The sequence below is a fragment of the Gavialis gangeticus genome, unplaced genomic scaffold (assembly GCF_001723915.1).
Source record: "Gavialis gangeticus isolate Ggan-Ray unplaced genomic scaffold, GavGan_comp1, whole genome shotgun sequence".
In the NCBI taxonomy this organism is placed as follows: domain Eukaryota; kingdom Metazoa; phylum Chordata; order Crocodylia; family Gavialidae; genus Gavialis; species Gavialis gangeticus.
In genome coordinates this window covers 14,938,550-14,966,154 of record NW_017729014.1, presented here as the reverse complement: position 1 = coordinate 14,966,154, position 27,605 = coordinate 14,938,550, and the positions used below count along the sequence as shown (strand labels likewise).

The following is a 27,605-nucleotide window of genomic DNA, read 5'->3' as shown; positions in this document are numbered from 1 at the left end:
AGGGCAGCTAGGAGCTGGAACCAACTTCCAAGGGAAGTGGTGCTGGCTCCTACCCTGGGGATCTTTAAGAAGAGGCTTGATGACTACCTGGCTGGACTCATTTGAGTCCAGTCTTTTCTCCCGCCCAGGCGAGGGGTCGGACTTGAAGATCTACAAGGTCCCTTCGACCCGACTTCTATGATTTCTAAGTACTCTGACAGCTGGAACTGGGGGAGAAGGGGCACAGAGTCATTGCATATCCCTAGCATCTGCCTGCCACATTTGGGTGGTTATTAAATCCCCCCTAACAACTCTTAGAACAAGCTGGAAAGACTCTTTGATCTTTGTTTCCATCAGTCCCTCCACTCACATCTGTATTTACCTCGTATGTAATTCCTGTTCTCTCTCTGTCTACGGAGAGGAAAACCAGGTCTTCTGGAAACAAGACCAGCAGCCTCTCTTCAAAGTCCTGCAGAAAAGAGGATGGCAGCATAGCTGTTAATTTTTTTTCCCCAGAATATCGGTCTCAGCTGAAGGCAAACCGTGTAGTTACGTGGGCATGGAGGGGTACCATTTTCACAGAAGCATTTTCTAGCAGTCCGTGACAGTCAATCTAATCACACCTCCCACAAGTAATTTTCCCTTGTGTTTGTTGTATGGAAAATATATAGTCACCCGACTGTATACACACATGAAGGAAGATATACAAGGCATGAATGATTAGGAAACTGGCCGGTGTTAAAACCTGTTGTGTGGGTCTAGCCACCTGTTAAAGCATACCACTTAATGTGCTTCTGTAGGTCGCCCATCCCCTGCGTTGGGGTGTTTGAGGGCATCGCCAGCAGTAGTTACTATACAGGCGCAAAGGAAGGCACCTGTATGATTTCATAGACATTTGGGCTGGAAGGCACCTCGGAGGATCATCAAGTCCAGCCCCCGCCCCCGGGGCAGGAAGTCAGCAGGGGTCATAGGATCCCAGCAAGACTCTTATGGGACTCTTATTTTTCAGGGTCACGCTGGTTTTCTCGCAGTATGTGTGTGGCCTAGTGATGTGTGTTTCAATATCCACTCGCGTAGCTATGGCTCGCGGAGCTGCAACAAGCTGCCTCGTGCAGTCGCCCCATGTAAGCCCCAACCCCAAGCGATTCCGATCCTCCTGGGCCCTTCGACGAGGTTTAGGTGCAGCTGTGCTGTACGTTACCCCCATGCAGGCATTAGCCACTTGCACCATGGCCACGTAGTGTATCCTCCCCAGGTGCTGGATGGGAGTCCCTTCCCACTTCAGAATGGGGTTGCACAGCAGGCACTTCATCAGCTCCCGTTTCTTCCACTGCTCATCACAAGGCACCTTTTTTTGAGACAGATCGCAGCACATTTCAGAGCGGAAAAACACCGAGCACGTGGCAACTGCTTATAGGTTTGAAGAGCTCAGAAGAATGGCCTGTTGGTGAGGGCATTAGTTTAGGAATTGGGAGACCAAGAGTTAAGTCCTGATCGGCCATGCCTTTCCTGTATCGCTTTGGGGGAGTCATTTAGCCTAGGCGCCTCAGTTCCTATCTGTACAATGGGCATAATAGCACTGCTGTCTACCTCTCAGGGGTGTTGTCTGAATAAATACAGCACAGGCAGCGAAGCACTGCGACTGGTGAGAATATAAGTTCCTGGGGTAAAGGTTTCAGGTGGTGTTAACCCCTTCTCTTTCCCCTCAACCCCTCAAGTCTTGGGAGGGATGTTTCTTGCAGTGCAAGACTCTGCTTTTGTCCAGCTACGTTAACAGGCTTGATCTGAACGACACCTTTGAGCCTTGTCTTCTGATTCAGGCCAGCCTCTAAAAGGCACGAGCGCAGCTTGGGTAGGCCCATCCGAGCCAGACCTGCCTTTGCTAGCCTGCCGGCAGCATAGCCTCCAAAGCATGTTGCTCCATATGGACTAGCTGCCTGACCTGGCACCCTGAGTCCTAGTGAGTTTTGTTTTCTATGCTGTGCAGTGTGTCAAAGCTAACTTGGGTCCACACTAGCAGAATTGCACTTCTGGACTGTAATGGAAACAGGCCCTAAATGACACGGGGAATAAGCTTGAATATGCCCTTCCCCCCACCTTTCCCCCCTCCAGCCTTTTTAGAGAGGTTTGCAGAAAAAATCCCCTCGAGTCAAGTCCCTCTCACACCAACCAAGCACCTGCTCCCTTTTCCCTTGTTCTGTTCAATCCAGGAGGCAAAGGGGCAGGTGGGTGGAAAGGGGAGAGACCCCCAGGACACAGCCTCATGTCAGAGTCATAAGGACAGTAGGATCAGCCACGGGGTTGCCTGGATGTGCATGTGGGGCAGGAGGGTGAGACTTTGTGATAAAGTCAGGGTGAAAAAGCTACTCTCCATTGAGTACTGCAATGCAGGGGAGCTGGGGAGTGGACATGTGGAAGAAGAGGCAACTGAATCAAAGTTTCAGAAAGTTGGGCTCGAGGCCGGAGTGAAGGACCAGGCTGGTTCGTTCCTGAAACTTTCCTGGTCAGAAACTGCAGCACAAAATGTGCAGGGTAGTACGTGGTGGAAAGAAGATAAGAAGGTTGAAGATTAAGATGACTGAGAGCGTTAAGCTCTCCCAGGCATCCTTAGCATTACAACTAACTGCCTGAACGTCAGCTTCAATGTAATCCTGCCCTCTGGTGCCACGCGATGATACTTCACTCCGTCACTCGAGGACATGTATAGGGACAGGTCAGCGCACGCCAGAAATCAAGTCTTCCTTTTGTGACAGTAACTGATAGGGAAGGTGAATTTCTGACACGATTAATCATTTCCCTACAGCTTGTCAATCACAGCACAGCCCTTTGGGGCTCCAGAAAAATCAGTGTTTTTGCAAAATTGCCTCCTGTGCATGGATCAATTATCAAAACTACATGTCAGTAGTAAAGCAGAGCAGGTAGCAGGCTTGTACACTGTACTTATAAGAGGTCTCCAGTGTCCTCCACTTTATACACTGGATGATTGCATGAGATCTTATCTCCCTCAAGTGTCGGGCTCCAGCCACCCAACTCTTTCAACCGAATGGGTTTCACTCTGGTAGCAAAGTCTCATGGTGGTAAGGATGATTCTGGCTAGGGAGCATAGGCCAGGCACAGACATTACACTTTCACAGGGATAAGTGATCCAAAAGTGGTCTACACCTGTAACAGAAGAGAAGCTCGGCACACAAAACCAGTCCATGCATGAAACAGGACAGAAGTTCAGCTCGCATAGGCTGGTTTAAAGGGGCAAAACCCAGTCTAAGATTTAGCTCCCTGCACCAAAGGGTGAATGTGTGTTCTGCTTGCTACCAATTGAAATGACACTGCTTACACGACACCACATAACTTAAACTGATTCTGCTTCATGCTTTTTGAAGGTCTGTCTCTAGCCATAGTGTCTTTATGAGTGGTATTTACTCCACCCTGGGAATATGCAAAGGACTCCAGTCTCTCTACCGCTGTTTTTGCTCCAGCCCCATTCACCCTGGAATAGCTCCCCTCCAGGGTGGACTCACCAGGAAAGGAATATTGCTGCTGGGGCTGGGTGGACACTGAGCATTTGCCATCTTGATTTGGTGCTGCATGCTGAAAACCCAGATGTGGAATTCAGCTGAGGCGAGGCACGAGATGATCCTGGACTCTATCATGGGCCCTGTGCAAAGAAAGACACAGCTCTGGGATCTGAGGAAGCAGAACAAAGGAAAGCCGTTGAAGCCGATAAGCAGATTCCTCCTGGGTGCTCCTTATTCCAAGAGCTGGAAGCCAACCTGCTGGCAGGCTCTTCCTCTGGGATCACATCTGAATCTAAGGATGAAGCAAACTCATGTGTTTTGTGGTGGTGGGCACTGAGCTGGTCTCTGCCCGGTTCTACGAGCAGAGACATTGCGTCTGACCTGTGGGCTCATCTTCCTCGGACAGGAAGTCAGGAGGATCGACCACTTGGTCTGCCTCGGGTGGGAACTGCAAGGGGAGATCCCACTTGCTCAGCCTTCTGCAGGTGCCTGCGGACTGTAGGGGAAAGGCTTACCGGTGATTTCAAACATGCCGCTGCCATCCCTCTGCACTTCCCTGACGTTCATTCCAGCAAGAGGAAGCAGGCCCTGGATGGAGGGGATCCTGGTTAGAAAGCAATCGTGTGAATAACCTCTCTCCCTGTCTTCTCTGGCACGTTCTACACTCTTCTACCCCAGCATTTCCCCAGCCTTCGGACAGCTACCCTTATTCATGCCAATAAAAACAGCTGGGCAGCTTCTTTGATGGGAGGGCCCAGGGTGGGTGGCAGCTTAGTAGAGTTAGGATCCATTTCCACTTATGCCTCTTACCTCTTGAATGACCATGGGCAGCAAATGCCCTCTGCCTTAGCCTCAGTTCTCTCATCTGTACAATGGGGATAATGCCACTGATCTCCTTTTGCAAGTCTGAGAATTTACCTACGTGTCGGTAATAGTTGGTTGCGATAGTCTGAGAATTTACCTAGGCGTGGAGATCTGTGATTGAAGAGTGCTAGGTGAGCCCCAGGAGCTGTCTTTCATGATGTTAATCTTCCCCCCTGCCACGGGCAGGAAAACCTCACCCATCTTAATGTGTATGTGTCAGTCCTCTGACCCCAACCAGGGTGGTGCACCCCATACAGCTTGGGGATTGCAGCCCTGGATGGCAGATACCCTTTAATGTCCTTTGCATTGGCTTCCCACAGCCCGGGGCACCCTCCTTTTATAGTTAGGAAGTTTGATAGTTTGGTCCTTTACTGACGTTTAGTTGCTTGCTCCACAGAGGTACAAGGAAGGGATAGCTTGGTGGTCTTATGCGTCAAACCCAATATTGCAAGGAGCAGCAACAGACTGGGTGGAAACACCCATTTGATCATCCTTGCCAGTCTGACCTGAGGAAACTCCTTCCTGACCTCATCTCTGGTAATTGCTTTACTTTGAGGCCACAAGCATTACACACACCTACCAGGCACATAAGTTCCCCTGTGTCTTTGGGAACATTAGCACAGTCTGGCCAATTCCCCCACCTCTACATGTGGTGAATGAAGGTCTGATTCCTCAGAAGGTGTAAAACCAGCCAGAAGCCAATTAATAAATGTATTAGTTATTTCCCGCCCACAGGGCTTGGGCGGGAAATCCTTCATGGCTTTTACTGGCAACCATCAAATATGCTGAACTGCAGGACTCGTACAACAAGTGCTGTAAGCCTGACTAAAAAAAAACAAGAGGAAAAGAGGATAGGCAAAAGAAGAAACCTTAATTCAGCTGGGGCTGTCCACACTAACCAGCTAAGGTTTTCTCAGTTGCACACGCCAGATTTGATTCTCTGAAATCTAATTGACAAGACATCCACGAACACAATCTTCTCTTGAATATCTGCAAGTCAATTGCTGCAGTGCAAAATTGCCCCAAAGCTTTACTTCCCATCATGGGCTCCATCTCACCCTGAGCCTACTCTTTCTAGTTTCAACCTCTGCCCCCAGATCCTGTCCCCGCCACCAGGAATTTCAAGAAGCCCTATGCCACTAGACACTTTCTGCGCAGCGATCGTAACTCCCCCTCACGGTGATACCTAATAGTAGAAGTACTGCATCACTTGCTGCTCCAAGAACACCCTTGCCCTTGCATCCTAACTGTTTCATGCACTCATCAAGTGCTGCCCTGACACAATTTCAATTCCTTGCCCTCCCTACCTCGTTCAGCCTCACTCCAACACCGGCTAGGAGCTTTCTTGTCATTTCTGATCTAAATTTATTCACAGTCTGTTGGAAATTGGGCCCTTTTTAGTGTCCCTGGTATTCACCTTTCCTTTACCACATCTGCAAAATCCAGTTTTAGCTCCAGGGTTTTCAGCTACATTTTCCGCACCCTTTGTTCTTATTGAGGAGCCCTTTCGGGGGACATTTGTGCAAATATAGCTTGCCTCTGCAAGACACTGGAGGATGGCATACATCCCACCACTTCTGCATCTCATCATCTTTGTTTGACGGCTCCTCCATCCATGTTGCAGGATGATTATCCTAACAATCTTCCCATCCAACACCACACCAGGTTTCCACTCAAGCTGTCCCATTCTTTAGGTGTCCCCTAGTCCTGGAATGAAATGAGCTCCATACCCCACCTCGGCTTGGCTATGATCAGACACTGGGACCAGGCCCATAGCCTCCCAGGATCAGGACCTCTGCCCAGCTAAAACTATCCCCGCCCCGTGCACACTCCTCCAGCGCCAGCCTACCCCCTGCAAAAACACACACATCTCCTGGGTCGCAGCGAGCAGGGACTGCTGCATCCTCTTTGGGGCATAGCCCACACACGCCCTGCAGCTCACTCCCTTGTTTTTTGGTTTCTACCGGTGCCAGAGGACAAAGAAGTGGCATGTTGTCCAATCTGCAGGGAATCTGGCTCTTCACCTCATAGACAAATGCCTTCTTATTGTGATCCACAGACAGAATCAACAGCTGGAAGGAGAACAGCACGAGGTAGCGTTCCGACATCTCCTGTTAAAATAAGGTTTATTACTGGTATTGTCATCATCGTTCCAACACATCAAATGTTTAAGCTTTTAAAAATAAAATACAGTGAGGCGAAATTTCCTCGAGCTCCTCACCCCCCACCCCGCCACCACACACACACACACACACACACACACACACACACCCACACACACACACACACCCACACACACACACACACCCACACACACACACACACCCACACACACACACACACACACACACACACACACACCTCCTTTGTGCACAGACAGTCCTAGTAGGCTGATTTGCAGAAAGCCTGGTTGATAGCAATGAGCTATGTGGTATTTAGCTATGGATTATCCTAGAGCGAGTAAGGATTCAGCAAATGCTTTGTTGTTAATTTTTTGCTGTTTCCTAGCACCTTCTGTTGAGATTCTCCAGGAACTTTTGCAAACCCCAATGAGGTGTAGCCACAATGCTCTAGTAAGACAGGGAGGTTGTATTTATCCCCATTAAACAGATGGATAAACTGAGGCACAGACACTTGAAGTAACTTGAAATAACCTGCCAAAGGTCACACCATGAATCTGGCGGCCTGGCACTAATAAATTCAATGGGAAACTTTCATTGACCTCAAGGGCAACTGCAGACCTGGAATGAAATCCAAATGAGCCCCCCCGCAATATGTTGGATTTGGGTTCTGTCTCCCAGCCATTTGCTCAGCCCAATGTTTTATGCACCAAATTTGGGAGCAGGATCAGCCCATTCATGGCAAAATGAAACATAATGAACTCCTTTGCCACCGCCCTTGAGGTCCTTGGATCAGACTGTCTGGATATACAATATGTACATCATGCTTTTGCCTCTAGTGGAGGAATATCCTGCCTCTAGTCTGTGCAGGGAGACCCTCTTGACAGCACAGGAGCCTCAATAACCCCTGTACGGTTGATTCTTTGGGAACCGCTGTGAACTGATTGCATTGAATGGACTTTGAGGCAATGTGACATGGCAACAGCGTGGCAGGACGGTGGTGCAACCACTCAGGAAATCTCTTTGGTTGCTGCAAGGAAAATGAACACGTTTCTCTTTCAATCTCTGCTCTCAGAACCGTTCATGGCTTGGTTGACCCAGTTTTATTTCAGCTTCTCCATCTCACGAGTGTGGAGAGCATATTGCTGAAGAGTCAGAGGGCCCATAGGGTAAGGACTGTTACCTCCATGTGGCAGCTGCGCAGGTGAACCAGGGAGGACCACACTATTTCCCCAAGGGACTGGATGTTCCTCCCTTCCCAGCCCTGCACGGGCTGTGTGATCAGGAAGGTCCTTAGCTCCTCTTGTGTTCTTCCCCATAGCACTGCTCCCTGGAAGCAAAACACATATGCACACACATCCATGCTTCTCCTTATTACCTAGGATGGGCCAACCTGAACCAAAAGGAAACTTGAGGTGGAACCGCGCTGAATCTACATCCAAACTTCTTGATGCTCAGTGGGTGTTTGTACCACTGTGGTTCATAAGGGGGGAGTGCTGATCATGTGGTTGAAACGATTCAGTTCCCAGTTCCTGCCCCTGATGCCCATGTGAGTTGGAAAAATCACTTCATCTATGCCCACATCTGTGTGATTGAGATGACAGCGCTTTGCTGCTTTGCAAGGGTCTTGTGAGGATGCATACAGGTGTGGCTGGGATGGTGCCCAGACCCTCAGTGTGTTTGGAGCCTCTGGGAGGTGCAGCAGCACAGGCAATGAAGGTGATGATGATAGACTCACCTGAGGGTCTAGTTCCCTGCTCCTCCCATGAAAATCTTCCTCTTCAGTTAATGTCAGGCTCTGTAAGAAATAGCATATGACCGGTCAAAAACTGGAAGGAGAAGATCATCCCCTAAACCATATTATATCAGAATGGGCTTGTGACTCCTCGGAGCCAAGCATGTATCGATTGTACCAGGAACGTCCTCACGTCAGGCACTTTGCTGCAGCAGAAGTACATCCGTACAGCAACACCACCATAATTCATTGAAACAAATGTGCTCTGAATTCCCACCCTGACTCCACATGTGAATCTGGGCTGGGTGATTCTGCACATACTTGACTCACCACTTCTGTCTCGGTTGTGGTCGCAGGTTCCCTGGGATGGAGGGAGCTTTCACTCTGAGCTTCTGAGATGGACCATTTTCTGAAGCAGGGGTGGGGAAGACACGGAAAGAAGGAGGACAAGGTGAGGTTTGAGCATGCGGGGGCAGACCCAGGGGGATGCAGTGGTGCAGCTGCAGCCGTCTTCGATTCTAGGTCCTGCCAAAGTTTAAAAACAACTGCCTGGCAGCAGCCTCAGCATCGCTGTTCGTGCAGCGGTGATGGAGCCACTTGACTTCAGAGCTCATTCCTTCTAAACTCTTCATTCCTCAGGTGTTAATGACCCTCCCTCCTTTTGAATGGTCTTCTGACTTCCCTGGCTCCTTATTTCACAGCCTGCTTTTAACTAGCTAGAAGTGTTAACTCAGGTGCACGTTAACTCAGGTGCGGACATAACTTTCAGTGAAACATTGGATGCGCTGCCAAGATGTTCGAAAACGCTAGATTTGCTTTCTGAATCTGAAAAGGCGATGCACATTTAATTCTAAAGGCTACAGGACTAATGAAACAACATCTTTTGATTATTTTTTGCCTAGTCTGTTGGGCTTCTTTAATGCGTAATAGATGACATAGTAAATTAATGTACAGTCTAATAAAGTTATGTTTGTTTTGCATCAGTCTTAAGCTGAATGTATAGCCCCAGGGTCCTAGCATATTAATAAAGCTTCTAGTTCCTTTTTGAGTGGAGAAAAATATATATTGTGTTGTATGTGATGATGCACCACATAGCTTTCTTTTATTAGCTTATTTTGTGGCATTTGTGTGTGTTGTTACACCATTAAAGGAGTTAATGCTTAGACAGGAAGCTAATATCTGACAAGGCTGTTTCAACTAGATTGTTAAAAAAAAATCTAGGGAGACTGAGGTGAAATGTAAAAGCTGTACTGTTGAAGGTAAAGGGTATGTCAAGGCAGAGCACGTCTGAATTGCTGCTGAATGTACTAGTTATATCTAGGAATAGCGCACCTGAACTGCAACTTGTATCCATACAAATATTCCTGAATAAGGGTTTTCTGCTGTGGGGCCTGAATACCATTATTACAACAGATGCACGTATGTCCAACAGGAAGGCTTCTGTAATAAAAGATACCTGGAAAATCCCTAGAATAAGGAGCTACAAGCTAAAAATGAAACTCTTGACTTCCCTGCTCTACGGTGTATCTCCCTGCCCCCACCTTAAAGTGCTGCTCTGAATTGTACTCTCTTTGGGCTGTAATGAAACTTTGGAGAAAGAGAGATGCATAGGGTTGCTAGATGTAAACCCCATGGGATGTAAGAGCCTTTAAGAGGCCGAAGTGATACAACACCGTGGTAGCTGGAAGCGAGACACTGACTGAAGGCAGCTTTATTTTTGAAAGCTGAAGGACTTTGACACCTTTTAATAGTTGCCATTTAGCCCTGGCAGAGGAAGTGAAGCATGAAATTGTAGCACTGAAATCTGAGGAGTACTTCATGGCATATAAAAATATAACCCTCGAAATTATATGTTTAATAAGAGGTTGTCAAAAGAAGGTGAAACCATACAGGGTCTGTGACTGATCTGAGCCTGAGGAGGCAATCTTGCACTTCTTGGGGAGACAGCTGACTCCCTGATGGGAGACCAGAGTGCATCGGAAAGTCCGGCGCTACCCATTTAGGAAACAAAACATTTAGGATTTGCTAAGCACTGTAAGTTGCCTGGTTCAGATTCAGTCTTACAGGGTAGAGGAGTGCTGTGGCGCATTGGATGTGACTTTTGGGATCCAAAAACACAACAAGAAAAGATGTGTGATCCATAAAGCTAGATGTGTGAGCTAACCTATTTAACAACTTCTTTGCCTCCATTTTCCTGAGCAGGGACTGGATCAGCCCCCACACTGGGCCCCCCTCAGGCCCCAGGGGAGGCCACCCAGGCCAAGGGTCAGGGAGGATCTAGTCGGGGACCTTCTGGAGGGACCAGCAGGCATTGAGGGAGTCCCTGTTCCTCCAAGCACTACCAGGAGTGACTAGAAATAATGGTCACAAGCTGGCAGAGGGTAAATTCAGACTAGACATCAGGAGGCGCTACTTCACTGTCAGGGCGGCTAGGAGCTGGAACCAACTTCCAAGCGAAGTGGTGCTGGCTCCTACCCTGGGGGTCTTTAAGACAAGGCTAGACAATCACCTTGCTGGGGTCTTTTGACCCCAGTACTCTTTCCTGCTATGGCAGGGGGTTGGGCTTGATGATCTGCTCAGGTCTCTTCCAACCCTACCAACTATGAAACTATGAAACCATAAAGAAAGAACTCAGCCAGAGACAGACAAGAGCAACACAAGGCACCCCCACAGAGACAACCAACACCAACTAGGACCACATTCAGCAGATGCAAACACATGCAAAAATGCAATGGATCATGCTGCTTTCCAAGAGTTTGTAAGCATTGGCAGAGCATGCACAGGATGATGACAGCACATCTAGTGCAGATGAATTCCCCAAAAAGCAACAGCCAATGAAGCAGTGAAAGGTGAATGTGAATGGATTATTGACCTAGAAGTAAATGGGACATCTATGACTTACAAGTAGGACACCAGTGCACAAGCCAGTGTGTTCACAGAAACACCAAGTGAAGCCTCAAACTCACAAACAGTGGAAGGTTTCAGGGCTCATGCAGTTAGAAAGTGTGGGAACTTAGGTATACGGTAGGCCTGTGCGAGTAGGCAGCTATTCGATCCGGCCCCAGAACCCCTGCACCAATCTCTCAACAGCTGGCAGGCTTCGTGGCTGCAGCAGGGGCTACCATCCCTGCAGCTGTCACCCCGCTGCACCTTACCACGCACAGTGTCACCCATAGCACCAGTTTTGCTTGTTTGCAGCTTGAGGTGCAGTTCCCCCCAAACCCCTGCCCCGATCTTCTTGAAACTTGGCAGGCTTCATGCTCTCAGCAGAGGCTACCATCCCTGCATGTTTCATCCAAATCAGACAAAAAACAACAAAGTTATAGATATTTCATTGATTCTCCATTATACCTTATGGCCAGATCACCAAAGCTTTTCTGAAGCACTTCGGAAAGCCTAACGAAGCCAGCGCTTCGATCCAGATGTGCTGCTTCAGACGCCAAAACCCCCAAAGCTTCTCTGGATCTGAATCGGGGTCCAAAGCCTCACACAGCCCTAGTATATAATAAGTCACAAACTGGAAAAGATACAATATAGAATAGCAACCTGAAAAGAGAGCTCATTATTGTATCACGCCCTTGGCCTTGACGAGAGCAAGCACATTTGATAGGCAGGACTTAAAACATTTGAAGGTCATGAAAGCAACTTCAGGAAATATGGAAGCTGTCAAGGTACCATAGCATAGCACTGAAAGCATGCAGCTGCACCCAGATTCATTCTTCTAGGAGAGTCCACTGCAACTTAAAGGACAGACCAAAAAAGTAGATATATGGGTTCATTGCTCTTGGTATGAGTGAGCGGAAAAACCAACAGAGTGGGAAATACTCTTGGGTCATTGCAGAAAAAAGGATTTTGTAGAGACTCAAAAGAATTGGGAAAAAAACAGGTAAAAAAGGAAACATTTCTCACTACTGACAGGGACAGAAGTGATGGGGAAGAAAGGCCTGATGACAGTTTTCTTCTTTTATGCTGGAGGCAACAGCTGAGTTCTGCAAATGCCCTTAGAAAAGGAAGGAGCATGATTTTATGCCACTCAGCCTGTGTTTGGCATTTACTGTATTTCACCAGAAAACACAGTGCATTTTTAGTGAAGGGGTGCAATAGATGATATTATTGGGGAAAACAGAAGAACATGAGTCTTTGGGCAGCTTTAGAAAGAACTTTGGGCTAAAGCTAAATGAATAAAAATGTCAACTCAGGGTGACTGAAACATTTGGGGGGGAAATTACTACTGCAAAGTGTGCAGGGAGATCTCTGGGAGATTGAGGCGATCACCAGCACACCTGTCCATAGACCAGGAAGGGATGCATCTTACCTAGCTGTCTAAACCAGCAAGCAGAGACCACTGCTGAGCAAAGATCATGATGTGCAAACCTTAAACCATGTCTGAAAAACTGGAAGTCCCTAGTTCTGGACTTTTCTGACAGTGTATGCAAAATTCAGTTGGCCATCGATGCCTCCAAGGGGGGATTTCTGCAGTGCACATTTTTATAGCAGTTTGGTCAAAACAGGAGCGTAGTGGCATAGGTGTTATGAGCACAGGAACTGAAAAGCAGTATACCCAAATAGAGAAGGAAGTGATGCCCTGCATTCAGAGGTTCACAATATGTCAGCCAGGGAGCCACATGTGGCCCACCAGGGTGGCAGAGCACCTTCGGGTTAGTCAGCTGTGGAACAATCCTGATCCACATCTGCACAGGGCAAGAGCAGCCCCAAGACCCAGGATTGCAACCATTGCACTGACTCCCATGAGGGGCAGGGCCAGACCATCCCTGACAACTGGGAGCTGTGGTGGGCAGTGCTCAGTCAGGGATATGGGGCAGAGCGGGCAGTCGGGTCCCCCAGGAGCAGCCTGATAGCATTGGGATGACATTACAGAAGAAGCAGAACATTTGCTACTAATGGTGGCCCTCCATGGAAAATATAACTTGCAAGTGGTCCTCCACAGAGCTGGAATTAAAGAAGGCAACTTGAACCCTGCTTCAATTCATGTGTGCAAAAAGGTTTGACTCGTTGTTTATGGAAATTTCGCGTTAGCTGAGACAGACCTTAAATAGCTTCTTACCGTTGTCAAAAGAGGCTCAGAAAACACCCCAGGGTCTAAGGCTGCAGGGGCTGTTGTTTCAAGTATAAATGTTAAAAGGAAAGCAGATCTAAGAGAGATCTGGTGGTCACAGATGCTCTCTCTATAGCATTTGGCAGAACACCCCTAGAGAAGAACCCAGCCCTACACAGACATTGTACAGGGAGCTTTTTTTTTTTTCAAGTGACCAGTTTCAGACAAAATGTGGACAGTGATTGCAAGGCCTACATGAAACAAAGTGATTAAAGTCAAACAGCATGTTCTGGGATCCTGGGACCTGCCACTGCTTCAGGAAAACAATGTGGTGTGATGAGAATCCAGGGGCATAAATTGCAGTGGTGTCCTTCGAGGTTTGCCTATGATTTTAGAAGTCCACCTTACGTGAAGGGATACTAGGAAGGAATAGGCAATACCACCTCCAGCTTCCAAAAGAAAGAGAAATGAGGCACAGAGTCTTTTGTTTTGGCTGAGCAAGTCGTAGACGGGCACCAGCCACAGCTGATTGAAGGCAAATGAGCCTTGAGACAAGTTACGGTCAGAACAAATGGGTACCAATAATACTGATATTTCAAAGGAAACACAACAGCAAGAGACACCTCCGAGGCAGTCCAAACCCTGTATTGTTAGTGAGTTTAGTTAGTAAGGTGGGTTACTGGTATCAGAAATTTAGTGTTATCAGCGTTGTTTGTTCACAGTTGTTAAAAGTGGCTGGGAAAGGAGACTTGCGGTCCATTTTATGCTGAGACTAGTACCAGGAAACGCAGAAGCAGCTTCAACTGAGAAAGGGATTGACCTAGATCTATGAGTCCCAAACCTTTCTCTGTCCAGCAAAGATCCCCATAATAAAAGCACCCACCTGATTCCAAAACGCTACACCCACGACCCAGAAAATGCTGCTTCCTACCTGCTATTACCTATCTTCAGTAGCTCTATCACATCCTGGCCTCCTCCTGCAGATCCAGCCTGTCTGGCGCACACATTGCAACATCCCATATCTTCTCACCGGCTTCCCAATCCTCCAAGCAACGACTGGCTGCTTCAGCCCTCCAGGATGCTGCTTTAAATTGCAGGTTCACATGAGCACAGTGTCTTTAACAGCACTTAGTAAGACAGGAGAAAGTACAGGAAGGAAAGTAGAGGGCCCCGTATCCTTCCGCGCACGGCCCGTGAAAATTGTTCTTTGGCTTAGAAGCAGCAGCATCTGACACGTAAAAGCATTTCCTGTTGGTTTGAAACCTTTCTCTCTCTCTCTCCCTCCCCGAGAGTCACTGCTTCCTGCTGAGCTGATGGCCAGATAAGTACATGTCACAGTTTGGTTGTCACCTCGTCAAAATTAAGAATGAAAAAGACGTCTTTAGTACATGACCTAAGCGCAATGCAGCCTCGCAAGCCTGAACTGACTGAGCATAGCTGGGAAAAACAGGAAGAGGGCAGATTTTTGGACACATTTCCAACCAGCGGGGTCTTGGTGTGGAACGGTTTTCCCTGGAGCATGATGCGAAGCCCATCGCTCCACCAGTCTGAAATGGGACTGGACCACGTCTACTTAAAGTGAGGCTGCAGCAGGTCTCCAATGTGGGGGACGGGCATTGAATAAATTAAACAGGCGTCTTCCCTCTCAAACTTCTGAAACTGTAGAAAACTAATTTACTTTGGGTTTTGGTTTTGGTTTAGCTTGGTTAGATTTGGGGGATTTTTGGAGGCAGGAGGAGGAAAATGGAGGGTGAGGGGCCAGTTGTCATCTCTCACCATCTGAGCAGTGGGTAAGTGAGGCAAGGGAAGGGGGCCTCTTTCAAGACGGCAATGGGTGAAGGAGGGATAGGGCAAGGAAAGAGAAGAGTGGGGCTATTGTGGAAAGGGAAGAGGGGAGACGGGCACTGAACTGGTTTGGCCTTTGTCTTCCTGCAGCTGCGAATCCCGTGGATGGGTCTGTTGGACTCTTCTCGGGGCTCTGATGAGAGATGAGCCCGAGGTGCAATGCTCTGATGTGAACCTGAAGCTCCTAAAGACCCAGTACTGGTAGGATCTGGGTTTTGGCTGAACATGTTTCAGAGGGGGCCTGTGCAACCTGGCCTGGCACCCCTCAAAGTCTGGGGGCCTTGAGATATGGGTTTCATCAGGGTTCACCAGCAGGAAACTGCTTACTTAATGTACCTTGGGACCTGTATTTGTGGACAAGAAAAGGGGTTAATATAAACAGCATTTTTTTTAATGCACAGATATTCGAGGAACTGAAAGGGCAGGATGCAGCTGCAGAGGTTGGTCTGCTGATATTCTGAAGAGATATCAACCGCCCCCAGAGCAAACTACATCTGGTTTCTCCCATCTCAGAAAGCAGTGCCTCATGGTTTCTGTTGAATTGCACTAAGTTTCTTGAGAAATGTGGAAAAGATTTGCAAAATGGTCGTTTGTGCCTGACCTGGGCTGTAAGAGTCACTCAGTGGGCTAAAGATGGAGAGCCCTGTTGACCATAGCATTGCTACAGCAAAGCAGCTTGAACTCTTCCTCAGAATTACTGCGGTATGTGGAGTCATTACCGCATTATCTTTCCGTAACCAGCCCACTAGCATTATTCAGGAATAGAGGTAAACCCAGGGTCAGCAGAGATAAGAGATGAATAAGAGCTTGGATTTGGATCTAAGTTGTTGGGTGCAAATTTAACAGTGCTGAAATCTCATGGGTGGAAACGCTGCTATTTTTGCAGCACGTCAGCCAACTTATTCTCCCTCCGATGGTTTCATTTCTACCAAATTGAAACCTGAGCAATGCAGGTGCCCTTCAGTCTAGACCCCAACCTTGAAGTGGGACTGTCTAATCCAAACTCAGCCCCCAACTTCCAGACGGCTGCATCCAGGCCCTGATTTTTCTTTCTTTCTCTTTGACCCACCACCACTCCGCAGGTCTTTTAAAGCCATTGCTGTCCAAGGTTTCTCATTTCTGTCTTTGAAGTGACTCCACTGATTTTAATAGGAATAAGACAAGACTTGGGCCCATGTTATATGCTCCGGGATATGCAGTTTCAGGCACTTACAACCCCTCCTTCTCCCTCCACTGAAGTGCACGTGAAGTGAGTGTTTTCACTAACCCTCCCCTCATGGCAAATTCCTTTTTCATGCACTACTTTTTCTTATCTTGAAAAATCTCTGTGTTAAAATAGCTCTGGTGCAAGTCCTTCAGCAGCACCAGTGCATTTTCCTGCCCAGGGGCAGGGGGTCGGCCTCGATGATCTGCCGAGGTCCCTTCCGACCCTAAAAATTGATGACATCTATGGGACATCTGCTCTAGATCAACCGTGGCTGTCTTAGCCAAGATGACTTGCAGCAGGTCTAGGCAGCAAGGTGACTGGGGACCCTGCTCTACACCAGTGACCTTAGCACCTGGGGAGGAAGCCTGCCAGCTCTGAAACAACCAAGGAAGCTCCTTCCACAGCTTTTGGAAGACAGGCCAGTGCCTCCGCTCAGCCGGCATGGAGTAAATGCTAGATTTATAACCTTCAAACTGCTGAGGGAGGCATTAGAGCTAGAAGAAGCAGTGATTTATGTGTGTGTGTGATGGAGAGCGGCAAGGAAGTTCCCTTCTTCTAGATGGCTATTTTTTGCATTTCCACTTGCAGGACAGGAGGGTACAAGGATCCTCCATCCATCTCTGCGGGTGGGAGGTGGGGTACGATTCATCTCAGGTGGAAGTAGGAAGCACCACTGCAAAACTATTTCCTACCCCATACAAGAAAGGGTGGGTAAATCTTGCCAGCCAAAGCAATGCTATTATATTCATCGCTGACAATAATGGACACCGAGTGCGTGGTGTATAAACGATAACACATGTGCATAGATACAGCATAACACATGATTAAACAGCATGTTGCAAATATAATGATACAGGACACACAATGCGATACAAGAGTATTGCTGATTCGGCTTCTCCCAACATTAAAATATATGCTGTAGGAGAGGACATCAGAGTTGGGGCTTTCAATCTCATGCCAGGGATTTATAGCATACTATTACTGTTTCCGCAACCAAAGCACAGTGGTATTTCTTCCTTAATTTGTGGCTCTGGGAAGGAGGGGAGGAGGAATCCGAGTGACTGGGGGAGCAAGTGTTACATGGCAGCTCGCTTACCAGTGAGTTGCATAATGATCTCTCCTTTTTGTTTTTTTAAGGTAAAAAAAATTAGCATTTAAAAATCAGCAAATGATTCCATGAAATGCTTAGATATGTCACAGATATCGAGCGTTTTGGAGCAGGGCTCTGTCCTTTATAGGAAAGCACCACACGTTCAATACACAGTAATCTCAGGCTAAGACGCGCGATGGGACACCTTCTTGTTGTCCTGAGGTGACTCGGAGCACTGGGGCGCAGTAGCTGCCATGCTCTCATGGGTCAGCCGTGTCCCCTGGGCTACAGAGTGGGTGGTGGCTTGATGGAGGGGCTTGTTGTAGCCTTTCAAACATGGGCAGCTGTCGGGGACCATGGACTGGAGATGCAGAGACACCATCTGGGAGCTGGTCAAGGTGACAGTGCTCAGGTCCTCTTTGGTGGCGGTGTAAGGTTGAATCTTGAAGGTTTGCTGTAACCAGGCGCCATAAGAGGTATCTTTTGAAGCAGCCACTGTAGGAACGATGGTACTGGCTTTGTCCTTGTCAGAACCATCATCCGCACTGGGCTTTACGAGGCTCTCTGAGACCCCCACAGGCTTGATAACGTATTGATGGCAGGTGCTGCTCACCTGGCCGGGTCGGAAGGCGGATTTCTCTGGGCGGTAGCAATACAGGCTGTGCGTGCTGGAGATCTGCACTTGTGGCATGCTTAAGACTGTTCTCTGGGAAAACTTGGTAGATGGGGAAGTGGGATTCTTGGGAGGTTTCTCGATTGCCCTGGTAGGGGTCTGAGTGGGTGGGCTGGTACTCTCTGCAAGTGACTTCTGGCTTTTTGTGGGACGCATGGCATTTTTTGTCTTTAAGGATCTGGATCCAGGAGCATCCCCATTGTAGAGCAGCACAAAATGGCAGAGTGTCTCCAGTGGTAATATCCTCTGGCATTTCAAGCACTTCTTGAAAATCTCAAGAGCCAAATCTGCAAAGGGAGATATGAGCATGACATGGCTACACACCTCTGCACAAATACACGCTACACTGCACAGTGCACAAGGGACACTGAAAGGAAAAGCAATGGGGACATGTACAAGTCCCCTTGCATGAACCTGCATGCACACGCACGCATACAAGGAAGCCATATATCTATGAAAGAAAACAAAGCCATGGCATTACTTGTGCAAACATACACATGCACACCAGGCCATAGACAGCATCTATATAATGTATGCCATTGGCATCAAGTTCACTTTTTTTTTTAAGCCATTTATATTTTCATGTGCTAATGGGGTGAACAGGCATCCGAATGCTCACACCATGTGCATAGATGCAAACTGCATGAGCATTTCTTAATTTCTGTGCATGCAAAATAATATGCAGGGGTCAAGGGGCCCTTTCAGATATGTGCGGGGAGGCGGGGATGATGTGTGTGAAAATGCAGCCCATACATTTTAAAGAAAGGTATGAGAAAAACACTTCCAAGGTCTGGCCTGAGCAGATTTCTGCCCTGTATGAGGAGCTGGCTAAAACAACGACAACATTTCTAATGGTGCCAAGTGAGGGTGGGATTTTCCAAAGTACCTAAATGCCTTAGAGGCACAAGTCTCACTGAAGATCCAGGGCTCCTTCGATTTCTAAGTCATTTAAATGTTTTTGATGGGACCATAGCAGCATCCACTGATGCCAAGATGTCTATTGTTTGTAATTGGCATTAAACTGTGATTATTGTTCTCAAGGGCCTTGACAAAGTGGCTAGAGTGATTCTCTCTGCTCTATTTTATATAACAGAGCTAAGATTTGGTTTAAATAACACATAAGGCCACAGGGACCCACTGTTGTGCCTTTGGTCCCTGCAGGCACCTGTCATGGGGGGTGCTGAAAAGGGCACGGCTGGGGTGTGCGGGCACCACGGTGCTGGCCTACTTACCGAGAGTCTCGTTAACCACGGTGGGGATGATGTGCTTCAAGACTTCGCAGTTGGTGTGCAAAGCAGGGTTTGCATTCATCTCCAGGAGCCATACCTGTAGAGGACAGGCACAGACAAGAGCCTGAACGCAAAGTCTGAGCCCTCTAAGACCTGGACTAGTGCCCATTCAGGGGCACGATGACCACCTGGATTTTCTGGAGAGCAGAGATTATTGAATAGATCCAGTAAACTCCCCAGCTCAACTACCAGTGGATGATCTATCTCCACTTAGACCAAAGGCTCTGACTAGACTTAAGCAAACCCTTCCTAATGCCCAGATAAAATGCATCAAGCTGGAGATTTTTATGAAGAAACAAAAACTTATGAGATTTCCTGAAACTTATGAGTCACTTTTTTGTGTGTGGCTACTCCCGTCTCACTTAGCAAGTGAGGCTGCTGAGGTTTCCAAGGAAGACTCAGGTCCAGGTTTGCGGTAAACTTATCTCTAGTGAGTGCATCAAGTTTTGGGAGGCCTGATTGAGGCCCTGGGTTCGCTTGAAGTTTCCTGGAAAAGTTTTGGTTTCCATTGTAAAACCATGTGATATGCTGAGTTTTGTATGTCTGGGCTCAGTTTCATTTTGAAATGCAAGGCCTTTTTAGCTCTCGTGCCCCAATTTGAGGCAGCATGATAGTAGAGCTGTTTAAAAAAAAAAAGAAAAAGTTGCACAAATCCTTGTGCAATAAAACAACCAAGTTTGTGCAGCTCTATTAAATACTTCAACAGGTTCAAAGAAAAACCCACCTCTTCAGCCTCCGCTTCAGGCATAGGGTACTCCAATTCATGCATACAACATGCTGGGAAGCATTCGCTCTTTTTCAGGAGGGTTGTTTAATGACATAAGTGCCCTACAGCTGTTTATTCTGATATTTAAATGCTATAGAGAAAGGTGCCCTGCCTCCATGTGCGTTTCTGTTTTCTCCTCTGGAAATTGCATTAATTAGAAGGATCAGGTGCACCGTTTTATCTGCTCTTCTCCATTGTGTTTTACTAAGAGGAAAACAAACCAAGCCAATTATTTTTCATTTTCTTTTCATGTTTAATTTGTTTAGGAAAATGAAAAGGCCCAACAGAAGGGGACTTGGAAAAAGATGGGAGACCTTTCAGGAAGCCAAATGAGCTCTTCTTTCAATGGAAGTGCGGTGCAGGTGCCACTAGAGGACGCCTAAGCCATATTGACAGCTCTCCGCAAAATGTTTATTGAGCTGTCTGGAAACTTTGCTCGGCTATGGCAAACTTGCATGATTTTTGTGCTGGCAGATAAACTCAAGGAACGCCCCGAAATGTTTTGAATGCTCTTTAGTTTCCCTTTCGGCTTCACAAGAAAATTTGAGGAGCTCTGTGTGTGCACATCCATCGCACTCTCTTAAATGTCCCCCGTGGTTGAGGTGGCTAATCAATCATCATCTCCCAGTTGTCACTTGTTCAGTCTCACCACTGCCCTGAATTACAGAGGGGCAGAGCAACAAACACCCGAGTGCACCAAGGTACTTAGGCACTGGATTCTCACTGAACTCAATGGAAGTGAGGCTCCTTTAGGGGGTCAGGGTCCCCATGACTTGTCCATGGAGCGAAGTAAAAACCCTGGTTTAAGTGCCATGCACATGTGGCAATGGGATTTTCAAAAGCACCTTAAGCAACTTTTGGTATCTGCATCTCATTGAAATCAGTGGGGCTTAGACTTGAGGCACTTTTTAAACGCCTCGTATTAGTTGCTCACTTGCATCTTTAGGTACCTGAATAGGTTTAAACCAGCGGTGGGCAAAATGTGGCCCGTGGGCCAGATGCAGCCTGCCAGGCCATTCTATCCAACCTGCAGGGCCCCTAAAAAATTTAGAAAATTAATATTAATCTGCTCCTGGCTGCCTGTCATGCGGCCCTCAATGGCTTGCCAAAACTCAGTAAGCGGCCCTCTGCCCAAAATAATTGCTCACCCCTGCCTTAAACAAATAAGTTCTTTCACACCCTGCAGCTGAATAATAATATAAAAAGATGCTTATTAGCACCTAAATAAGAGACAAATCTTGAACAGCCTGGCACCCAGAGGCATCAGCTCTTCTAGAAACCTGGAGATTTATTTTTGTGCTTAACTGGGTGCTCCTTTTTTATGTTTTGCTTTGAGTTTCCATTTTGTCATGTGTGGAATAGGAATAACACCAGTTAGCTGCCTAGGAAGAAAGGGCGGGGGTGGAGATTAGTTAGATAATGTTGGTAAAGTGCCTTGAAGATATAAGTTGCTATTTAAGCGCAAACTATTTAATACAATGAGCTGTGGAAGGAGGAAAACACCAGCACAAACCAAGATAAGATTTTTTTTTTCTTTCAAATTGCCTTTCCCTCTCTGGGAATCAAGCAGGAATCTCTGTTTCTTAATATTGTTTTTCTAATTGCCCTGTTCTCTTGTGATTTCAGGGCCGACCTGGCGGGTGATGCAATTTACTGTCCTCAAGGCAGGTCTGTTTTCCCATGGCATGAATAACTCCCACCCTGTCATATTTTTCTAGCCAGTGGCTTTCTCCATGAAAGGCAGCACTTGCACAGGGGGTGGTGGTGTTCCCATTGCTTGCAGCACCCCCAGAGCCTGTGCTGTTGCTTTGTTTTTTACCTGCGCAGCTCCGGTGCATACCCTGGGGAATACATGCACACGCATGTGCACACACGCACACACACACACAGAGGTTTATCAGGGTTGCTTGGGTATATAGCAATTAAAAGATTTAGACAGCATCATTAAGAAGATGCTAGCCACAACTGCAATCTCAATGCACTGCTGAGGTGTGGAGAAAACCCAAGTCCGATGTTTTTCGGGGAGGAGTCGTCTTTATGCTCTGAGTTTGTACAGCACCTACTGCGCTGGGGCTCCATGACTAGACTTTGTGGGTCTGCTGCAATGCAAAGAAAGATGATGCTAAAGCTGCTCATTCTCCTGTGCCAGTACCCATGTGCCTGAAATTGTGAGCCCAGCCCCACCTGCCCTAGGGACTACTGAGGGTGGCACTCAGTCACTGAAACGACTCTGCTGAGACTCCCCAAATTGCTAGTGGCAAAAGTCACAAACCTAACTGGTGGACTTTTCCTTCCTCTCACTGTCCCGGTGAGGTAGATGCTAATGAGTAGGTTTTATACTGAGCTCCTGGCACGGGGCCTGGTGTGGATCCATCCATCTCTGTAGGGACCCCAAATGTCTGGGGAGAATTTTTTTTTTATTAACATATTTCATGTTCCGGGTGAAATCGGCCAAATCAGTTCCAAATCATATTGATTGAGCAGAACATAATTGTTCCAAAAACCGTATCGATTGAGCAGGCAGAACTCAATCGTTCTAAACACCATGTACGGCGCTACAACCGGCGAGCATCCTCTGTCCCAGGCTCTCACCCTGGGACTCCAGATACTCCCAAATCCATTGGCAGGCATCTTACATGCAGGCCCAAGCCCGGAGATCTTGGGATTCGGATGCCCCTGAGGAGAATAGGTAGCAGGGCCATTGAAATCAGTAGAACTGCATAGCTTTATGACAAGGGATGTTAGCCCTTTATCCACATCATGCCCCTCTACTGTAAGGTGACTAGCCAACCTGATATTCTCCCCTGGCTGGAGAGCTGACTCCTTTTACTGCTAGTAAAAGACCTCCAGTCCACATCTGTCTTCTGAGCCTCCCCAGAGCCCCTCTGTAAGACTGATGCAATCCTTTTGGTAACCAGGTTCCCTGGTGGGAGACCATTTCACGTGAAACCAGCCCGGAGGCCCGCTGTGTCTGTGGGTCTTTCCGGGGTGACTCAAGAGGAGACAGAATGGCTGTGAAAAATGAGCCCTTCCTCCACTTCCCTCCTCCCTTGCCTGCCCTCACTCCCCCTCTTCACAGCTCAAACATGAGCACAGTCAGTGCTGAATGGGGTTGTGGCTTCTCAGGTCACACACATGGGCTGTCTCAATTAGAGCTTTGGAAAAGAAAATGCCCTTCAGAGACTGGGCAAGGCAGATGCCCTCTTGGGGTGTCAGTGCAGAAGGCTTCAGGCATTTGTTTCTCAAAAGAAAAGGGAAGAAAGGAGGGTTTGAGCTACCCACAGACACTTTTCATCCCTTTCACATGCTTGTCTTAAGTTAGCTGTGGGGAGGAAGTCCCTGGAGACCCTACAGAGCAGGTACCGCACACCCCTTCTTCACATTGCTTTTTTTAGACCGGAGAGACTATCCCCAAGGCTGGAAAGATGTTAGAGACACAAAAGCAGACACAAGAAGGTGCCGAGTCAGGAACTCGTAACGTGTACAAGCACCCTGTGAGATCAGCCCAGCTACCGTGTTGTGGCAGACTTGTAGGAACAATGAGTTAAAGTAGTCACTGGGCCTGCATCTCTTGCATCTTGCACCAGTTCAACACTGAGGTGCCTCCACTGACCCCAGTGGACCCTCTCCTGTTTCCAGTGGTATAAGTGAAAGAAGAACCAGGTTCAGGGCAGGAAAACCTGGAAGAGTCTCTAGCAAACAAATAAGCGCACACATTTCACAAACACCTTTCCCATGCACTTAAACCAATTCCCAGCCAGGTCCCACATTGCTAAGTCTCTAGTTTCTCAGCACTGAAACCCCCACTCTGGCTTTAGATCAAATAATCCTAAAGAAATGTATCTTGTTTATCTATCCCTCTATAAAATACATAGGCAGGGAACAGACTCCAGGGACCATGTTTGCACTGAAGCAAAGCTAAAGCTTTTAATTAACCACACAGGGATTGCCACAATAGAGTGATATTGGATCTCCCATTCTATTTCAGGTTTACACAGCCGGGGCTTTGCATGCCAACATTGCAAAAGACAATTGCTGCTGAAACTTGAGATGTGCCAGTTTCTCTGTCTTTGCCATTTACTCCCTCTCACCATTGACTTCCTGCACAAAGGGGGCTATTGTTTGGGGGCCATGTCCTGCGCTGCATACATTTACTTCTGCAGTGTGGTTTGCTGCTCCCCTCCACTTTTTTGCTGGAATATGTTTGTATTTAATTCCTTCTTTAGCGACAGGTCCACAAAAGGGAAACCAACCAGATGGCTTTCCATTGTGCTGAGGCCAGGTGGTTCCACGAGATGTTGTTGCATCGAAGCGACGTGATTGTTGTGTTCATCGTTTCATCTGTTCTTAGCAAGACTGTCTCCCTCTCTTACCTTTTAGTCACTCTGCAGCTTTGTTCTGTCAAAACCCACAAGCTACATGAGGTTGGGATGCCTTGGTACCTGGGTGGCAGATGTACCGGGGCTATTGGGAACAGGGTCCTATTTTTCCGGTTCGTGATGCCTTCCCCCCAACCCTAACCTAGGACTGAGAGTGATGCCCCAGCATGGTGTGACAGGAGGTTCTGTGTAGATACGTTTAGCTGCCTTCAGGTGGGATAGAAAATCAAGGCCAGACAGATTGTGGCAATTACCTTTTTCATGATACTTCTCCCTGTTAATTCCACTCTTATCCAAACTTCAATCAGAGTTTTAAGCAGATGAAGTATACTTCATAGAGCATGCAATGCTCTCCCTAAATTGCTCAAGAATTAGTATGAACTCAGAGGGGCTATGTGTTATTAAATATTTGGCTTCTCAGAGGTGGCTACACGAATGAAGGGAACACAGTCTTGCTTCATACCTTAAAGTTCTCATCTATCAAGAAATCGCAGCCGATGAGATCAAAGTAGCCCAGTTTGCATTCCAGCTTGGCCTTGACAGCCAGGAAGCACTGCATCATGATCTGCTGCATCTTCTTCTGAAAGACACAGGAGAAAGGCGGTTTAGGATCAGCATTAAATGCACAGGGCCACAGCATGATAAGACATGGCACAGTGACCTATCAGTTCGGCAGAGCCACCTGGATCAGCAAATCCTCTCCTCCCTGCCTCCATAGAGATGATTTCCTACATTTTCAAATTGAGAGGGTCTGGGAACCAAATGAAGGTGGCTCCAGGGGGGTGTGCAGTGGTGTTAATATAACCCTCTTTCCTTTTTTAATGGTCTTAATGTTCCACTAATCAAGCTATTCTTTCTTTTGCAAACTCCCTGTCTGTTGGCTGCTTCTGGTAACGTAGCTCTGCAGACTGTTTTTAACTCTAACTAACCCAGGTGCAGAAATAAGTTTCAGTGAAGCACTGGATGTACTGTCAGGATGCTTGAGAAGGTTTGATTTTGCTTTATGAATCTGGAAGAGAGATACATTTAATTCTAATGACTACAGCACTAAAGAAACAACATCTTTTGAATTGTTGGCCTAGTTGTGTTTTTCAGTACATAATATGGGATATAGCAAATGAGTGCACTTTCCAATAAAGCTATATTTATTTTTGCTTTGACATTGAACTGAATAATGTAGCCGTAGCACACCCCACCCTCCCACCCCCCAGCATATTAGTAAAGCTTCTAGTTTCTTTTTACCGGGACAAAAATATACGTGCTGTGTGATATGGATTATAGGGATGATACACTGCAACTCCTGCACCCTCTTTTTCAAAATCCTAGATCCAGCCATGGAACCAAACCATATGTTGACTATGAGACAAAAACCCACATCTCAATGCGGGATGTTCTCAGCTTCATGTTGTTATCGCTACTTCTAAAGAGAAGTCGCTCCAGTGAAAGTCCTAAGATTCATAGGCCCCGCTGGGTTATAAGCATTGTTTTTTCTCTTGCAGACTCTCTCTCTTCTAAACACGCGGCTGTCCCCTCTGTGCTCCTTCTCTGGTTAGAAATGTGAGGCCCCACAGCCCATTAGCCAACAGTGGTACCTCCTTGCCAGGAGACAGTCCTGCATCTGGCTTTTGCATTTTGCTGTCACGCTGCCCTGCAGGACTGGAGCCCCAGATCCTTCTGCAGAGTGAGCATCTAAAGAGACTGATGTGTGAATGTGGCATTTGGGGATGTGGCCAGTGTGAAATATGGCAATTTCTGTCTCTCACAAGTTACCACCTCCCTGCGTTGCGCGGCGTGGGCTACCGGCTGCAGTAACACAGAGCAAACTGTAGCACTGGAAATGAGTGTGGTTCCTATTTCTGACTGAAACCATAACATGAGAGCAGGCTGGTGAAATGTTGCTAGATCTCAGTGAAACTCAGGTTTAGCCTAAGATGCTTCCTGCCTGGTTTCCTAAAGTTTGGGTGAAAAGCTAAAGGGCATTTTAATATTCTTGGCATTTAACTTCCCTTGTTTTTTTGGTCAACAATCCAAATTGAAAGCTTGAACACCCTTTTGCCTTCTTCCTCCTTTATTTCTACCCATAACAGGTGTCCCAAGCTGCATTAGAGTCTTAATATACCACCAGCATCAGGCTGGTGAGCTGCAGGGGCCCAGAGAGCGAGGCTCTTCCTTCCTTCTTGTGTTGCCATCAGGAGGATGGCAGGAAAACAAGGTTGCCTCCACTTCAGTGGAAGAAGGGGCTATCTCAGCGGCTCACAGAGAGAAGGGTGAATGGGAAGGAATCACACCACAAAGTATTAGGCCCTCAAAAGTGCAGATTGAGACTAGCCAATTTAGGGCAGGTCCTTAATGCACTGGAGCATGATAATGTTGGACTGGAAACGTTAAGCGTGCTAGAGCACCGGTACTGCCGCCTGTTGCTCTCGTTCATTAATCCACCCCAAAGCACGTTTAAAGCGAACCATCTAACCAGCCAGAAGCCAAGACTGACGCGAATAAAATGAAAAACTCCCATCGTTTTTGTTTCCACGTGGATTTGGCGGGGGTTGTGATGGATGACACCAAACTCCCTGCATCGTAGCTGCTGCCTTCAGCTTCTGCTGCTACCAGACACCCCATCAGGTGATGAGACAAGCACCTAGCTGGGATCCCTTGACCCCATCGCTCTTTCCTGCCCAGAGCAGGGGGTCGGACTCGATGATCTAATAGGTCCCTTCTGACCCTAGAAATCTATGAAATATTTGCTCAGTGCTCCTGCCTTTCCCCTCGGGCTCCGGAGAAGCAATCACGCTTGCCCCCTCCCCTCTCTTCCAGGTCCATACACACACTACACACATGCCCTGGCCACACACTCACAGTGAGCACAGTGAGGACCCAGTCTTTGGGGAGGCCTTTGGTCTGCTTGAACTTCTCATTAACATAGCTGTTAAAGCGCTCCATCCGCCACACCGTCTCCTCCTTCAGCTGGCTGTACAGGGGGTTCTTCTTCTGCATGTACTGGGAGGGGAGAGAGGGAGAAAGCAAAGGGATGGTTAAATTCCCTGCTCCCCTCTGCAGGGAATGGGGGGGGGGGGGGGGGGGGGGGGG

General features: G+C 47.6%; 2 protein-coding genes across 4 annotated transcripts in view; both read right to left on the bottom strand.

Annotated features, from left to right (window-relative positions):
• LOC109293730 overlaps nucleotides 1–15,758 on the bottom strand; it is a 19,140-nt gene extending 3,382 nt beyond the window's left edge. Inside the window, exons 1-9 of one of the 2 annotated variants that reach the window (XM_019511814.1) lie at nucleotides 14,201–15,758; nucleotides 8,544–8,622; nucleotides 8,217–8,276; nucleotides 7,662–7,808; nucleotides 6,383–6,469; nucleotides 4,010–4,082; nucleotides 3,498–3,634; nucleotides 1,181–1,327; nucleotides 362–448 (exon numbers count right to left, since the gene is read on the bottom strand). In XM_019511814.1, the coding sequence (XP_019367359.1) occupies nucleotides 362–448; nucleotides 1,181–1,327; nucleotides 3,498–3,634; nucleotides 4,010–4,082; nucleotides 6,383–6,469; nucleotides 7,662–7,808; nucleotides 8,217–8,276; nucleotides 8,544–8,622; nucleotides 14,201–14,289 (906 nt within the window). In that variant the 5' untranslated portion in view covers nucleotides 14,290–15,758. The remainder of the gene's footprint in view (nucleotides 1–361; nucleotides 449–1,180; nucleotides 1,328–3,497; nucleotides 3,635–4,009; nucleotides 4,083–6,382; nucleotides 6,470–7,661; nucleotides 7,809–8,216; nucleotides 8,277–8,543; nucleotides 8,623–14,200) is intronic. The other variant, XM_019511815.1, reaches the window with a different exon arrangement.
• A 1,281-nt stretch (nucleotides 15,759–17,039) lies between these two features.
• Nucleotides 17,040–27,605, bottom strand: part of TTLL10 (tubulin tyrosine ligase like 10) — a 109,003-nt gene continuing 98,437 nt past the window's right edge. The window contains exons 12-15 of one of the 2 annotated variants that reach the window (XM_019511812.1): nucleotides 27,375–27,515; nucleotides 24,982–25,098; nucleotides 19,317–19,410; nucleotides 17,040–18,371 (exon numbers count right to left, since the gene is read on the bottom strand). In XM_019511812.1, coding sequence (XP_019367357.1) covers nucleotides 17,596–18,371; nucleotides 19,317–19,410; nucleotides 24,982–25,098; nucleotides 27,375–27,515 — 1,128 coding nt within the window. In that variant the 3' untranslated portion in view covers nucleotides 17,040–17,595. The remainder of the gene's footprint in view (nucleotides 18,372–19,316; nucleotides 19,411–24,981; nucleotides 25,099–27,374; nucleotides 27,516–27,605) is intronic. The other variant, XM_019511813.1, reaches the window with a different exon arrangement.